The sequence below is a fragment of the Athene noctua genome, chromosome 6, assembly GCF_965140245.1.
Source record: "Athene noctua chromosome 6, bAthNoc1.hap1.1, whole genome shotgun sequence".
NCBI classification, from domain to species: Eukaryota; Metazoa; Chordata; class Aves; order Strigiformes; family Strigidae; genus Athene; species Athene noctua.
Window position 1 is genome coordinate 13,644,348 of NC_134042.1, and position 17,603 is coordinate 13,661,950.

The window sequence follows — 17,603 nt, forward strand, 5'->3', positions numbered from 1 at the left end:
TACCTAAGAGGAAGTTTAAACAGTTCCAAGATGCTGTGAGGTCTCCCATTTCCTTTTTCTATTGGGTAACAGGTGGTGGCTTGATGACTAGATCAATTGCTTAATCAATGCTATGAATATTAACAGGAGTATCAGAAACCTGTTTTAGCTGAGACAATTTTAAGACATCCAGCCTGTGTGTTGCAGACTTGAGTTTATGGAATGAGTCTTCAAATCAGATAAATGGTTATTTTCCCTAAGAACCTTCAAGAAGAGTTAAAATCCAGCCATAACCTGCAATTTAGTAACGCAATTTTCCTATCTCATTCTAGATTCGTATTTCTTTTCCACTGTAAAACCCTAATCCTGCAGCTGCCAGTTACACTGAGTCACCACCCTGAAATCAATTTTAGACAGAAGAGCCTGTTGCTCAATAAAAAGGGATTAACTGGATGGACCCTCATTTAAGTAAAAACTTTATTCCAATTCTCCACCTATCCCCAAGAACCCTGTAGATTTGTATTCCATTCCTGTAGCTTAAGTTGGACATTTTTTCCTGAGACAAGGATATCGAATCACACTCCTGAATCAACACAGCCTCAAACTCTGCTCAACCCAACCATTTTCACAGTAAAGATATTTTTGAAGTGCTTCAGCTCAGATATGCTCCACCATGGGGAACTCTTTTTGCAATGGTTTAACACCAGCTGAATCGTCAGCATACCTGTTGACAAGATATATTTCCCAATTATTTTACAACAGTATAAAGACCTCAAGAGTAAGGAAGGCTCAGTACTGCCAGTCTTCTCTCAGTTATTGGTGTTCTGTCTATATGCAACAATGCAACTTTTGTATTTTTAGTGATCATCTGAATTTTACTGCAGCGAAGTCACAGCCACAGAGAATGAAGTCCTTCACTTTTCAGAACAGGAGGAGAAACTTCCCTAAACAGATTTATCAGCGGGTGTATCTGGTCTGATTTGGAAAGAGACTCTGCAGGACCGAAAATCATATTTATTTTACTGAGATACACAACAACATAAATTCTAAGTCATGGGAGTAGTTGGGTAATCTCATGTAGGACAACAGTCTACTGGTAGAGAAAGGGAAAACAGTACTTTTGTGCCACTGTAGTGAATACTACTATCAAGTTAGTGAAAACAGGTACCAGAAACTCAAATACAAATACTCCAAGCAATTTACATCACCCTGAATAATCTCATCATTTATCAATGGCAAAGTTCTTTGTTGCACTGGAAGATACTCTGTCTGGAAATACATGTAGGAATGATTCTGTACTCTGACTCCCAGTTTCTGCACCATCCATACTGTTGTACATACAGCTTTAATAAAGCAGCACGCATGCATAAAAGGTATTTCACATTCCTCTATCTGTGATCAAAGTCCAGTAAGAGTATCTGGGTATGAGTGAGGAAACAGTTTCAACTTTCTTTCCTGAGATCTTCCCTAAGATTGTCCTACCCCTATCACAGGGAATGACTGACTGGTGATACTGTGACAAAAGCTACATGACATTTTGAATAACTCACCCCAAAGAAATATAAATTCTTGCTTAATTAAACTGAATTAAGAAATCTTGGTTCAATACTTCACCCCATAACAATGATGTGCAGGAAAAATAAGCAGAGGGGGACATTTTTTTCTCACGTTCCTTCTTTTTTGTGGCCTTAGTCGTTTGTTTGCTTAGAGCCAGCAAGCACCAGCTCATACTCTCCTCCCTGCTAACCAGGGTCCTTACCGGTGACGACGCTGGGGATTTTGGACAGAAAACTCTTGACGGTACGGATGGGAACTCCACCTGTTTTGTCATCCTGCATTCTTGTAATGATGTCTTCAATCTGCCAAAAGGAAGGAAAGACTTAGTGGTTTATGCAAAATGGTGACTGTAACGTTTATATACCATGAGTGCTTTGGAGCCCTGCTTGTAGGATGGGCTTCAAATACACCACGTGAATTACTGCACAAACACAGACCTAGAGACAGCCTCCCAAATTTAACCCTGAGACTAGAAACCATGAGACAACATAGACTAGCTTAGAAGATGGTGGTCACATACTGACCATCCAACAGCAACTATGCTTTTTTTTTCTGACCAAGCATGATACAAAGCTGTTGTTTGGTCCACATGTGAATTGGGTTAGACTCTATACAGCAACCAGCTTAAGGAGCTTCCCACCTAGTCCACTTGCCCCTCTTCTCCCATATTCAGTCGAATCCTCGATACTGTGACCTTGGGAGGGTTTTCAGTTACCAAAGGGTCCCAGACAGTCACCAACAGCCTACAGCTTGAGAAGAGCATGAGACAGAAAAACTGCGGGATGACTTCCCCTGCCTCATGCTGTAGACTGGGATGGTAGATGTCCACAGTCGTCGTACAAAGTAAAAAAAAAAAAAAAAAAAGTAAAATATCATAGAGAAAAACCTGTCAGATTTTCACTGCCAAGTTAACTTTTACTTCACAGGCACATGCATAATCCATCAGATACAGCAAAATATACAGCCATCTTCAAAAGCCATGGCACTCAGAGGATCTGATTACTGGGGGAAGGAGCTTAATCCTCCTCCTGTTCTCTAAAACAGGAAGGGGTTTTTGCTCCTTTTGGGCTACTCCTCCTGCATTTACCTGAAGGCAACGCCAGAGAGAACAAAAAGCTGAACATAAGCACAGTGCAGAAATTCAGTATCTCTAAAAACTCTCTTCAACTTAATAAGGTCTCAGAAGCCCAACAAAAATAAACCTGAAGCTGTTGGCTCTGTTAGCTCCAACAGTTGACAGCACAGATCTGCCTGCTGCTTCTGACAGGGGACTGAGGCTGAAGTTGGCCAGACAAGGAGCACAGCTCTGATTTTACCTAAAGATTTTCTCCTCACAGATGCTACAAAACACAACCTCAGCAGAGAGGTTACATGGTGAGAGCATGGCCCCTCTCTCTCCTAAAGGTAGCCTGAGAGCTCAACCAGCTCTCCAAGTCTGGAAAGCTGGCTTCATTTAGATGTGCAAGTGAGTTTCTTTCACAGACTTAACACCTACATTTCAAAACAAGTTTAATTTCAAGTCTTCCCGAGGCGTTAAGACAACCTCCCTGCCAACTTCAGACACTGAATTTGATAACTGTGTTTTTAACCTCAGGCTATCACTTAACTGAACTGTTCGCACCTTGTTTATATATTATTTTTAAGTTAACACATGCCCTGAACAAATTCTCAGTGGGAATGAAGTCACAAAGATGAAAATATCCTGAGATATTTAATAGATTACGGGAGAGTTTGGTACCTACAGTTAATTTGCGATAGAATAATTCTATTTTTCCCCCAACCCAGACACTATGAAAATTAAGACCACCTTTTTCCCCTTTACCTGAACTTTATGCAAGAGTATTTGCTGATCAAAACAGTTTCTTCCAGTCAAAGGATATCTGGAGGAGGAACTGCTCCTCTCAGGCTGGACAAGAAGCATTTCACAACACCTTGTGGTGCTGAGAGGAGCCCTGACAGCACCACCCGTCACCCGCCCAGACCTACGAGGCTACAGCACTCCCACACCAGACCTGCCAGGGGGACAGGACAGCTTGGTTGCCTGGTCAGCCAGACCAAGAACCACTTCAACAAGGCAATGAAAAAGTCTCTTTGTGACCAACTATTTACGTGTCTTCATCCATATGCACTTGTAGCGCCTGGCATCAGAGAGAGATTTTTCCATGCATATTAGGAGGAAACTACTCTGGAACGTGTTATGAGTCTCATGTTGCCAGGAGCACTTAAGGGCTTTAAGAACTGTAAGCATAATTTTTGATAAAATTGTTATGTTCTCTTTTTCTATTTCAATGAAAAGTTCAGAATGTAAAACAAGCTAAAATAATTGTTTTGATGCAGGAAAATAAATTTCTTCCTCTTTTGCTCCCTGTAAGCTAAAGGAACACCAGACATGATTTATGTCATTATCACCCCAAGAAAAGTTCCATTTCAAGCAAAATAAACCTTTAATTATCTTAAAAGCAAAATATATTGTTTCTACCAAAACTATCCCCATTTCAAGCAATCGAGCAGGCACTGATGTCTCAAATGGGGCCATTAATTTGGGTTTCAGTCACAATTACAAAAGCCTACTGCAATTTTAAATCAAAATAAACAAAACTGCCTCCTTCCCAAAAGGCTCCTTCTTCCTCTTGTCTTCCAGCCTGACTACTTGCACTTTCTGCTCTCCTTATTTCTGAGAGCTGGATGTTTCTTCTTTCCTTCCCTTTTACTCAGATGTCACATCTCCTTTCTCCCCTGTCCTCTCATCTGATCCAGACAGGACTACATATGTCATCCTCCTACACATGCCAGCATTTGCAGTCTGCTGCCCAAGAGCCCGCATGGTTACAGCCTCTGGCTGTACACAGTCTTTCCAATCCCAACATGCTTTCCTTGTGCGGTCCAGCAAATTTCTACACTGCTCAAAGGGGACAGTATAGCCTACTCAAAAAAACTCTTAAAGTTATAATCAAGTTTTAAATAATATATTAAAAAACTATATTTAGCAGCCTATGTCAAGTTTTTGTTCAGTACACTAAAAAGAGATCTGACCCTTTGTACTAGCCTTTGTGTTTTGCATCCACCCAGCATTTGCAGATATTACCACCCTGGGTCCAAACTCCTGCCCAGCTATGGAAATGTTTCATGAAATAAGTGATGCTGTGACAATGTGGAAAAAAGTGATTATTCGAGCTTGAAGTGTAGAGAAAAGCAAAGAGGGAACATCAAGCGTGAAGGTCACTTTCATCAAAGCTTTTAATCTTAACTTTTAAGAGAGCTACCTAGGCACTTCATTGCTAATGATTCTCCCTTCGGTTCCTGCATGTCATTAAATATCCTTTAGGTTTCCCTATCTGGCAGGGAATAAGGGTCCCTGAAAAAAAGAGTCCATTTCATCAGGCTAGGAAGCAGAAACTAGTAATACTAAGCATTCCTTACATTTATCACTCCTAAATGAGCAAGTTACAGTGAACTAACTTCTGCCTGGCAAAAGTCATGGTAAGAACAGGCAACATTTTTTTTCCTATTACGGGGTCACTGCTATTTCAATCTGGTCTGATTTTGCATCAGCAAAGGGAACCATTACTCTTCCCTCGAAGTGGATTCTGGGTCAATATCTCCCTGAGAAAAGCCAGAGCAATTTATGTATCTGCTGCCACTGTTAGCTACACACTGTAATGTATGCCTAACAAATTAGATCTGTCTTTCCTCCTGACTGGTTGCTGACAACTCTGCTCCCTACATCTGTCCAGAATGATTTTATTTCACATTACCCCACTTTCAATGCATTGAAAAGGGCTTTTGGCTTCATGAACACGTTATTAATGGAGACAGGACTCTACAGCAGCTAGTTTATGAGAGTTTACCAACATATTCTGTTACACAGAATGTGTTGGGGATTTAATGTATATGTGGGATACGTTGGTATCCATTAGACCTTCTTCTTTACACTATCAGCACTTTTGCTGGCCTAAGGAGGGTGACGGCACACAGTAGAAGACCTTGAATTTCTGTCAGAGCTGAGATGTCTGTCACTAGGAGATGAGAAGTCCCTTCTCTGAGCCAGGAGAAAATAAAATATTTGTTGATGTGTTATAAGTAAGTCATTAATAGAACAACAAATATAACCATCACAGTCTGGCAACTTTGGGTCAGTACTGCACAATATTCCTAGTGTTACCATTATAAGGGGGAAAACAACTCTCGACTTTGCAGTAGCTTCTCCTTCTCCCAGAACCAAAATAAAGCAGGGACTCAGACTGCAGCACATTAGCATGCACAGCCTTGCTGAGGCCTGGAAGCACCCTGCTTATGGTTGCGGCTGACCTTAGAAGCAACATGCTGAGGGAAAGGCAAGTAACACACAAAAAAAGAAAAGCCAACAGCTTCCACCTCCCACAACCCCATCCCTGGACACCAACAGCTTACTGGAGCTACCTGGCTGAACCTGTTTAACTGCAACTGAGCGATTACTACATAATGATGTCAGAGGCCATCACAGTCCCATTTTGCCAGCTCATTTTTGTGAGCTAGTGAGGGAAATGGTGCCCTTTTCATATTCTAGCCTCCGAGTTAGCTGTACGTACTCCCCCAGACTCAGCGGGAAAGGTCCTGCTGCCTACTTCTGAATATTTTGGTAGGCACCAGGTTCCTGACTGATTACTCTCAGCAGGTACCCTACTCTTGGGGATTCCTGTCACCAGCCAACCCGTGGCTAGGGAGTCTCTGAGCATCGCTCATCAACACCAACATTAAACGTATAGGGTTAGATAGACATCTCTGTGTGATTCCAAATATCCTCTTCACAGATGAGGGCTCTCATGAATATTGGTGGAGCTGGATAATACATGGAGGAAAGGATCAGTCTGTTGTCAGCTAGCATGATGGCAACAATAAATACATTCGATCTTTTACTCTTGACTGAAATATAAGTTTAAAATAGACCATTTCTCACATTGCCAACCCCTACAGGTTCCACAAGTGCCTCTGACCAGCATTCTGACACTACCAGCATGCCTGTGCCTTCTGCAATGTGCTGACTCTTGCCACGCAGCCCCACACACGCTCAGACAAGAAAAGATAATTTGACAAGATGTCTGAAGCCAACTTGCTTCACCAGTCCAGACAATTCGATTCTGCTCAAACACAGGAAGAGGTGAATGGAAAAAAAAAAAAAAAAAAAAAAGGCTAATACACCTCCCTTCAGCACCCCCAAGGGAGAAAGGACAACCTTGCCTCTGAGACAGCGCTGCAAAGCAGCACTGCCAGAGAAATATGGTGTGACCTTCAGCAGACAGCTTCATCTGTCTCTGCACAAGTCTCCCCTCCTGTATAAAGGAGATAATACTGAACCACACAGGGACACTGAAACTTAATTCAAAGATGTCAGAGAAGGACTTGGAGTGCCTTGGATAGTGGATGATACACAACTATGACAGATATGCTCCCCATCTCCAACAACCTTTCACAGTCCCAACCACGGCAACAAAACCAAAGCACAGCAGAGCATGGATGCATCAGCCGCAGGGCCATTTGGCTGCTTCCCACATGACTAACTTCCAACGATGGCTGGGGACAGGGACACTGATGGAACTTTTCCTCTTCCCGATGGAGCTTTTATCTCTGCTTCTTTTTACATTTCAGAGCTTATTTCAGATAAAGGCAGCATATACCACACAGCTCCCTCACACTTGAGTGTGTTTCAGGGAAGAAAGAAAATAACAACTGTGTTCTTCAGATGTTTATTGGGAGGGTGAAACAGAGCTAATAAATGTCACCTTGAAACTGATAACATGCTTTAGTGTTTATATATCTCTGTTGTGAAAAGGAGGGTACCAGTAGAAGGAACAACTACCAAGGCACTCGACATGATTATTTGTATACTGCTGCTAATCTAGCTAGGGCTTCACAAAGTGAGTACCTACTCAACAAGTCATCACATGGAGGGACAGGTTTCACCACATCAATTGAATTAACCAAAACCATGCTTAGGGAAAAAACTGTGAGACTTGTTATTCAGTGGCTGAGGTGCAACACCAGAGTCTGGAGAGTACCAGACTGCAGCTTTTTGATCAGTCTATGCCTCCCCTAACACAGCCTACAGCAGCAGCTCTGCACAGCACCCCCGGCTCGGGCCTGGGCTGCGCTGTAAGAAAATGTAGTCACGGAAAATGAGAGCTGGAGCTATTCCCCTCAGGCAGTATATGCACAGTTGGAAAATAGGGTTTAATATTCAGCAGAAAAACAAAGCTTAGCAAATTAATTCAGCAAACAGAGATTCTCCAAATGAGCTGAACTAATGCAATTTTCTCCCTCCTCAAAATCAAGCTTTTTAGTCCATCAGTGTCAACAGTTAAAAACAAGACATCAATGCGCCAGTGTTATGCAAACTCAATTTTTCATTAAAAGCATTTTGACAGACAGCTTTCAATGAACCCAAATTCTACATGAGCTATAACTGCTTAAAAGAGGAAGCTATTTTGGCATGTTAGAAAGCTGTGTAAAATACTAAAAGTGAACTCGTTTACTGATTGTGCAACTGTAATTACAGTAGCAAATGCCTGAGACTCTGTTGCATTTTATGGCATAACAGAAGTTTCCTGTGAATAGAGGGGTGCAGTTTTTCACCCTGCTTTCTACAGTTATGGTAAAGATGTCAGATATATGCATGCAATCAGCTTGAGAGATCTTACACCATATAGAGCATGGCCACTCTAATTAGAAACCTTCTCAGGTTAGCTGCAAATCAGACCAAATATTTACTTTTCTCTTAAGCAGAAGTGTTAAGCTTTTTATGATTGTAGGAAAGTATCATAAATATCCAGTGAAGACAATGTGAATTTTAAAATAAAGCATTCCAATTGAAACAAAATGGCCCTAGAATTATCACTGGGGTGTGATACAAGTCACATTTTGGTGAAAGAAATTATACCATTATACTGCCATACAGTATGTACTGAATAGGGGTGGCTTTTGTGTGACTTATGAATGAAGCAAACACATATGCAAACCTATGCGCAGATACATACATAAGTGCACAGATTGTTTCAGCTAGGAAAACTGTAGAGTGGAATAATCTATAAACTGTTTCTTTCTCAGTGTGCAATCTGAATTGAAGGAACCACTTTGGAGAAAAAAGGAAGAAGTTCAGTCCCTCTGTCCCCTAAAGCGTGCTGCGAAGAGAGCATCTGGGCTGTTGGTGTTGCCAGCAGTGAGCCTCCCAGACCGTTTTTCACAGGTCACCAGTCACCTAGTACTAACTACTTCTGACCATGCCATCCTCAGCAAAATGTGAATGGATAATCCTGAAGTGCTCCACAATGACTATCTGCAGATTGAAGACCGAATCAAAATAAAGCAGCAGCATGGGTTGAAATAGGAAGGAATATAGTTACAGTAGAAAATCTATAGCTGCACTTACAGTAATATATTCACCACAGTCTCCTTATGTCAATAACCAAGAGGGGCTTGGGGGAGCATGAAAGCATGTGCTTTCTTTTGAGAAGCTTTTACTGAAGTCACCAACTGCAGGGACTGACTGCATTCTGCTGCCTCGCGCTCCAGCCAGGGTCCGACGCACAAGTTGCTGTGGAAACAGTAGAGATTTTCTTTTCTGTTGCATCACTGCACCAAATGTAAAACTACGCAGGTCTCCAGATTGCTCATACAGTGATGAATGAGGAGTGGAGCAGATGTGCCTACCACAGCCCGCACGGGGACTGTCGTAGAAGGAGTAAACTCCGTACATTACATGGCTGAGGCTCTTGGCGTGCCCGCTCCCATGCGGGCATGCACAGTTGGGCCCCCTGCACTCCAACCACAAGCAGGGCACCAGGGTGAAGTCCATCAACCCAACCTCAGGAATGCCCAGAAGCAAAGCTGTGACCCAGCTTCCATCTAAAATAACACTGCACAAACTGCTTGAATTGGCAAGTGCCAAAAGTAAGTGAGTTTAGTTCAACAGCTTTGATTTTACTAGTGTTTCTTTTGGAGTTAGCTCCCACACCTTGAATTTCACTTTGAGTTCTGGCCATCAACTAATCATTCTCACACAAGACAAAATTACGCTGAAACCTGGTTTTGTGCTGGAACAACTGAGAAAGCTCCAGGAATCTTAAATCCTCCAACAACACTGGGCTGAGTCTCCAATTTGTAACATGATTTGAGGCCAGTTTTTCAAGTCTGATTAGAAGTAGCACAGAAGAGTTTTAGTATTACACTAGATTACATGAAACAATCAATAACCCTAGCCTGTGGGGGTCGATGCATGGCCTGGCAAGAGAAAGCAACACCTCTCTCTCCTCCACAATGATGAACTGCAGTTTGAGAAACACAGTACTTGCAGAGGAAGTTCACTTTCCTCTGGAGCATCAAATATAAGGCACTTCCAGACAGAAAAATTATGGACTTTGGTGGGTCACCAATCTGTTCCCACACAGGAACTTGCAGCTCCCCAAATCTTAATAAAAATGAAGAACTGGTTATGAACTTCACCCAAACCACTTCAAACCATATCCACAAACCCAAGCAGACTCCCACTTGCAGTTTCCCAAAGCTGGGAAATAGACAATATTTTCAAGGCTCATCATCCTTCTCCTAAGCTGGAAACACAGAACTGCCACCTCCCAACCCACCTGCCTTCAACACAAGGCTGGGGAGGAAAGGACTATCCAGCCACCTCCTTCACAGCACCACTGGCATGGGAAACTGAGCCTTCCCATGTAACAGGGTGGGAAAGGCCATTCCTGGGTCTGGCAGAAAATAAGTTACTTTCAATATTGATGATTAGGTGTAAAAAGACAAGTTGTTCCTCATGAGTGACTTTTTCTCCCCCCTGCTACAAAATGCAGTAAATGCTACGTGATCAATCCAAAATATTTTGCTAAGTATATTACTTATTGAAATGAAGTACAGAAACATAAATATTAAGCAGATAAAAAATGGAGATGGAGTCGGTGAATGCCCAATAAGGGTTTTGGCATTCCTACTGCTGTCTTGAAAAATCTGAGTAATTATGAACAGGGAATGTCATTGTATCACCTCAAACACTAAAGAGGACGGTAGTTCTCACTTTTTAAAAAGCAAAACAGATTTTCTACCCTACTAGCAGATCTTCAACAGGGAGTAAACTCTGCAGTTGAAGGGGGTGGGGGTGGGGGGGTGGTTGCTTTCCTGACCATATTCTGCATACAGAGAAAGAAAACAGAAAGAAAGTAATTCCCATTTAAATTGACTATTTTCTGTTTAAAACCGTAAGGCCTAAATTTGCACTTGGATTTAGGCCCCATGCCTGAGGGAAGATTTTGTGTCCATACCTTTGTGAAAGGGAAGGAAGGTATTTGTAGTGAAAACAAGGACACATGAAGCAGAAGACAAGACTTACACTGCAGACGTCTTCAATCTGAGCTTCAGCAAAGTGCTATCAGCTGCAGGCAAAATCAGATGAAACTACGTAGTATGAACGTGAGAATATTATGATTTAGCAAGAAATGCAGCATACCATTGATTTCTATTAATTTTGCTAAGCTTCATAAACACACTCTTAACTTCTCCCACAGTAATGAAGCTACTTGGAGCCATTCAGAAGATGAGCCATAAGCTATTTCTAGTATGAGATGCAAAAGTTTGGTTTTGTTGTTCCCTGCAGGAAAGCTGTACCACAGGCACTGAATCTCCACCGTTACCTTCCCTAATGAATTGGTGAGGGAAACTATCCAGCACATCCCGTCTTTCTGTTTTGGTAGCTGATGGGCTCCTGTGGCTTAACTAAAATAAATTATGCAGAAATATGTACACACACACACACACACCAAATGTTTCTCTTCAAAACAACAAAAAAATGGGGCTTCAGGAATTGTTTTTTCTGCCCTTTTTTTTAAGCATTCCTCTGTGTATGTAATACTGTGGCACATAATACAGTGTGACAGGTCATTTCATGCATCATTTAACTCTTTGCACTGCAAAGTGCCATACCACAATAAAGATTAGATACACCCCTCTCACCCCCCCAAATGCTGTGAAGTAGATGCAAAGCAGAGCAGTTTATAAATTATGAGAAAAAGAGGAAACTCTGTTCATGACATAAAGACATTGTATTTTGTTTCAGAACCCCTCCATGTGATAGCATTACCTTACAATTTATTTTTGTTACACATAAAACTAAAAAATTACTTAAAATTATAAAAGCAAAAACACAGGAAAAAAAACTCCACAAATTTTCCACCCAGGATTAGAGGGTATTACTACAAAAGGAAATGTTATTTTCATTTGAATTTCAAATCAGAGAGAAGAAAGAGGCTTTGTGAAGATTTGTTTGTTGGAGAGTGAAAGAATGCAGATTTGGATTTTTTGTTTCATACCTCTACAACTCTTTTCTCCATATTGTTTTTTAATGCCTTTTAAATACATACATCAAAAAATCAATAGTTTTATACACAAAAATGTACAAGATTACCAGAGTTGGAAACTGAAGACCTTAGTTTAGCCCATGAAGAGTCAAAGCTGAAGTGTAGCACTGTAAGACTTTCTGTACAAGGACTGGGAAAGAGTTCCAAACAAAAGGCAGTGATGGGAAGGGCTGGTCTGTCTACCCACACCATACCTAAAACACTCTGCAAAGTACAGATGACAGGTTTTTTAGTGAGTTGATAAGGTTTGGGCATTTAGCAATTACAGAAAAAACATTTTTCAAGTGCTCTGCTTCACTCCCTGTTAGTGAGCAGCAGTAAAAGTATTAGAGAAAATTTAAAATAAATCAAACCACATCTGATACTGTCTGACCAAAGTAAATTTATGCATTAATTTATTCAAATACACTAAGGTATGCCAGTTTGCATAACACAGGAGTTCTGGAGCCTCTTACTGAGCCACTCAGTTGCTTTGGCCCTTGACTTTGTCAGCAGCTGTTGCTAAAATGAAAAAACTCAAACCTCACATACTGCTAAATGGAAGGCAAGAATTAAAAATGCACATAGAATTCTTATAACATGATCATCATTACTGGATTCATTAACATTTTCACGCACTGCAACTATCATTTATTATTCTAAGACTGACTGGTGTTTTCCCTTTGGCAAAGCAAATGTTGCAAATCAAACAGTAGTTTTAAGTTCTGCCGTGACTCAATTACTGTCCTCACCATGGGTGAAGTCATTTACTTCCATGCTGATTTTATGATTTATTCAGTTGTTCTACTACTGTTAGTTCTCTCCTTTGGTAGCAATGATACTGTCTATTTATTAAGAAGAATACTTAAATGAGACAATTTATAGCAAAACTTCAAAAAAATAATAATTTTCCTTGTTCATATAAAAATAAATGTCAAATTCTTTTTCCCACAACAAAGTTTTCTCTCTGCCAATAATGAATCAGGAACACATCACTTGAGGTAAGCTTGTCGCTGTTCATAGAAATGACGCCACGTCTGCTTTGCTCTCAAATCTCAGCATCAAACTGCTGTTTGACTCAGCTCTGGCATTTAATGTGTTTAATGCCCAAATGGGGCTCTACTGTTCCTTTTAACCCTCTATTGTACAATATATAAGAGTCAGAGATGCCCCAACTCTGCAGAACAGAAGTGCACTTTGGTTGAGCAGAAAGGGCTACAACTTCTGCGAACCCTGCTGGAGACACCAATTTTAAAGATTTCTACCTCTTGACACCTCACCAGTGTTTTTTTTTAATTCGGGACTGGGTGGGGCGAGGAAAGAGTTACCTGGAGAACTGAAGTTAGAAATCCTACCAAGATACTGTTTACTTCTGATAGCTTGTTGCTATCTTCTCTACAAGGGCGTGTGTTAGAGACAACTGAAAACACCGCTCACAACGCAGAATCACCCAGCAAGAGCACTAGGTGCTCTCGTCCGCCTCTCCTTCCAGCAGACAACACAAGAGCCTGTCTCTGGCCCGTTAAACAGCTAGCCTGCTGGTTTATTCACTGGGAAAGGACAGAACAGAACAGAAGGAACGGACACTGCAACCTGCGCATCCTGTGGCCACAGCTGGGTGGCTGTTTCAACACGTGAACATACCAAAAGAGAGCAAATGAGTTACCTCCAGGGCATGAAATAACTACTCTTACCTTTTTTTACATTGTGGTCACGTGGTATCTGTATCCATACAGAATTTTTATTTTTTCTTTTAAATGCAGGAATTATTAGCTCCAAAACATAAATAGTGAATAATCCTTTTGCATGACACAGGTACTTTTTTCTCATGGATTTCATGTTCAATTAACTATGTTTTCATGATGTGGAAAGAGAACATCTAGCACAGCTAACAACACCATAAATGTATTAAATCTTGTTACACATAAACAACTGGTTGTACAATATGGTCTTGACTTCCACTCTACCCTACTTTCTAAAGCAATGGTTTCTGCACTAGCATACTTTTGCTTGAAGAACACAGTTCGATTAAAAAACAAACAAACAAAAAAAAGAGTTAAATGCCTATACATCTCAGTTATGTAAGTCTGCAAGAATGGTTAACCAGAACATCTTTTCCACTGCATTTTTAACTGCTTGATGCTGAAAGATGGAATTATTAAATGCACAACTATGTGCAAGAGTGGATTTTTCGTAATTGTCAATGTCAGCTGAGTGACAGATGGGTATTTGGTCACAGGTCATATCTAGCTAATGTACTGAAACAGAGTAACATACTAAGCAGCACACATAAAATGAGTTTTAAACACACAAGTTACAATATAAATCACAGACCACATTAAAGTGATTTATCTTCCTCATTCCAAGATGGAACTAAACCAACTCTACACACAGATGGGAAATATATTTTATGGTTTTAGAAATACAATGGGGTCACTGTTTTATGATATTTTAAATTGTTTTCCTCTTTTAACTTTTTATAAACACACAACCCTCAGACATATGACTTTGACTTTTAGATTCAAAGGAGTTACATATTACTAGGCCTAACTTGCATCTTTATGCTGTGAAATCTTATCAGTGATCAAGTTTTACACTAGCACTTAATGGTAAATTATTAACAAAAGAGTATAAAGGGTTTTCACTTTGCTATAAAATCATCTTCTTACAAGCTAAGGTCATTACTAAAGTCACTGAAGTATTGAAATATTTAATACTGAGGCAGATTCAAAGCCTCCCTGTTCTTTTTCTAAGAAATCTCTTAAGTTTCTTCTCTGACTGCAAAGCAACATAACTACCTCTAAAACAGAATTGAAAGATATCTAACACACCTTCCAGCAACTCATCTTTCACTGTGCTTTGTGTATAGTTATAGGTCTGTCTATAAATGGACAGAAACAAAAGTACAGCAATTCTTGTTGGTAAGAACAAAACTTGCACCAAAAAAAAATTTCCTTAGAGCTTACTCGTCTCACAAAAAATAATGTTTTTACCTACAAATTCTACCCTATAGTAAAACTATGTAGTTCTGTAGCAGTGGGTTGTTTTGGGTTTTTTTTACTTGCATAGTAAGGAAAAAATCCCTTCAACAACAAAACAACCCAAAAAACTTGCTCCAGAGTATTTTCTCCTTCGTGTTCCTGTCCTCAGCAGCCTCTTGTGCCCCATGCCCACCTTTGTTTTCTCCTCCATCTAGATGACAGTTCCTGCCCCTGAGCCTCCACCACCTCCCTCACTCATTTGTACAGGTTGTCTAAGGACCTGAGCAGATGCGCCTCTAAAGGGGTAAGTGTTCTATCTATTGAAATACAGTGCCACATTTAAGTCTCACTGTCTTCATATTTCTGCACATCAGAACCAGAGCAGCCTTCGATCTGAAACCTCTCCTAGGCAAGGAAGGGAACACAGTAATCATAAGCCCTTTCAGACTGAAAGCCAAACTTGGTAGCTCACACCAGAGCTGCAGTGGATTACCGCTTGCTCCCGGATTGCTAACACTCCGGTTGAAGATGGTGCAATGACAGTAAACGGTAGATAAAATGTATCTGCAGAATCAAAGGTGCACGCACTTGACCACCAGCTACTAGGCAAGAGAGGAGTCCCGAGCTGCCTGTGTCCAAGACTGTGCAGAAAAGAGAAAAAAATGGCTGGGCTCTGAGCTCCATGTTGCCATACAAACTCTGACTGTTTATTACATTTGGGAAGCCTATCATGCTATTAGTCTCTGCTGATTAGCAGAGGGGATTGGCACAGATAAATTATCAAAAACTTGTCTTAGTGTTTGTCCATTACATTAGTTGAAGACCATAATTAGATGTTTGCTGTTAATATAGCCTTACGATAGACTTTCTGGGGGACTTTGGTTTTTAACCTGCTAGCAGAGAACAGATAAAGATGTTTAAACTAAAACCTAGCTTTGATGAACATTCTTCATTGTGACCAGCTCCCAAACCTAAAAATGTATTCATATTTTTCAGGTAGTTTGAGTAACAAGCTTTGCAATAAGCTTCAGCAGCAGTTTAGTTTGCCACTTGCTTTCTACAATCTAAGAGCAGTTTCTATCTCTGACATGGTGTTACTTTTTCTGTAAGACGTGTAAAGATAAAATGTGGATCCTTCTATTAATGCATGAATACCGCAACTTGATTAAAGCTAAGAATACTTATTTGAAGTAAAAAGACAGATGCATATAATTCTCACCTGTGTGAACATGGTTGCCTAATGAAAAATACACGCATGTGCATGTGCTTACACTGAAAAAAAAAATAAATCAAACTTCAAATATGAATGAGTGCAAGTGAACTGAAACATTTTTTAGACTGAACCATGTTTGAATGTTGTATCAATTCACATCTCCACAACCATGATTAAATGCAAAGGGCATACAGTGAATTTCTGTTTCTTCTCTTTACAGAGCATTCCTTTAAAAGTGACATTTTATGTCCTATATAAATGTTACCAAATGAGAAACTTAAGAAAACTCTGAAATAAGCAGTACTGACAGATTCTTCTCTACTTATTTTACCATAAGTCAAACAGAAGTGAGTAAGCAGGATTTGGCACTTAATGCTAAAAAACCCCACCCTACCACCACCACTGGTGAACAGGAATTAGAGACTTAACCCCCATCTAACATGTCTTACGATGCCAGGTGTCTGAAGCACAAAGGCAGAAAACATAAGACTGCCTAAATCTGTTACTTAAACAGGGTGGTGGGTGACAGTGGTGGAATATCCTTACACCTGCAGTCAACTCAGCAAGACACAGCTCTGCATTTCTTATCCAGCCAACCAGCAAGATATTAAAAAGAAAATGAGTAACAACTGAATAACTGGATAAAGAAGGGAAAAAAAAAAAAAAAAAAAAAGAGAGAGATTCTCTACAAGTCGTTTTCAGTTTCTGTGCCGGTATCAAGTGGTCCCTATTAGAGCTAGAAGTATGCATGAAAAGAAACAAAACCTGACAGCCTGGAGATCAGCAGCTCAGGCTCCACGCTGGTCTCTGCACCTGCCTTGGCTCAGCGGTGCACAAGAGCTCGGCAGGAGCTGGGCAAGAGAGGATGGTGGAAGGCCATCAATAATACATGTCCCATCAGCCAGAGGCAAGGAGGAGGGAACTGCACGCTGCGGGGTGGTTTCAAAGCTGGAGTTCTTGAGAGCGTTCAAGGCCATTACTGTGAGCATGGCCACCCCGTATTTACTGGTGCCTTCCAGCAGATAAATGAGCTGCTGGAAGGGGCTTACTCTAGACTACATCCTAGACCCGAGCAGCTTGCCAACACACTTGCAGAGAATTGGAACACCAATTCTTCCCCATTCACATTCAGGTCTCAAGTTCATATGCAGGGAGGTCTGACTGCGTTCTCACATTTGACACTGTTACCAGAATTTGGGTCCTGATATATAGGCTACTAGCAGGCAACTAATGCTGCAAAAGCTTTCTAAAACCCAAACAATCCATAGGTTGCTCATAATCATTATACAAACAAAAGATTCACCATAAGTTTCCACATATCGTTTCTGGTCATTTCTGTTGCTATCCTGTGTTCTGATGCATCACTCCATAGAGTCAGCAACAGGCCTTTTGATTTTCCTGGGACATACTTCTACATGCCCGAGTGCAAAATTTTGTAGCACACAATCACAGCCTCTGAAATCCAAGTCATCCTGAGGGTTTAATGCTAATTTTCCTAGCATTTGC

General features: G+C 40.8%; 1 protein-coding gene across 5 annotated transcripts in view; it reads right to left on the reverse strand.

Annotated features, from left to right (window-relative positions):
* RGS6 (regulator of G protein signaling 6) overlaps positions 1–17,603 on the reverse strand; it is a 289,933-nt gene that overhangs the window by 110,478 nt on the left and 161,852 nt on the right. For all 5 annotated transcript variants that reach the window (XM_074909645.1, XM_074909642.1, XM_074909643.1 and 2 more), the window contains exon 3: positions 1,739–1,838. In XM_074909645.1, coding sequence (XP_074765746.1) covers positions 1,739–1,838 — 100 coding nt within the window. The remainder of the gene's footprint in view (positions 1–1,738; positions 1,839–17,603) is intronic.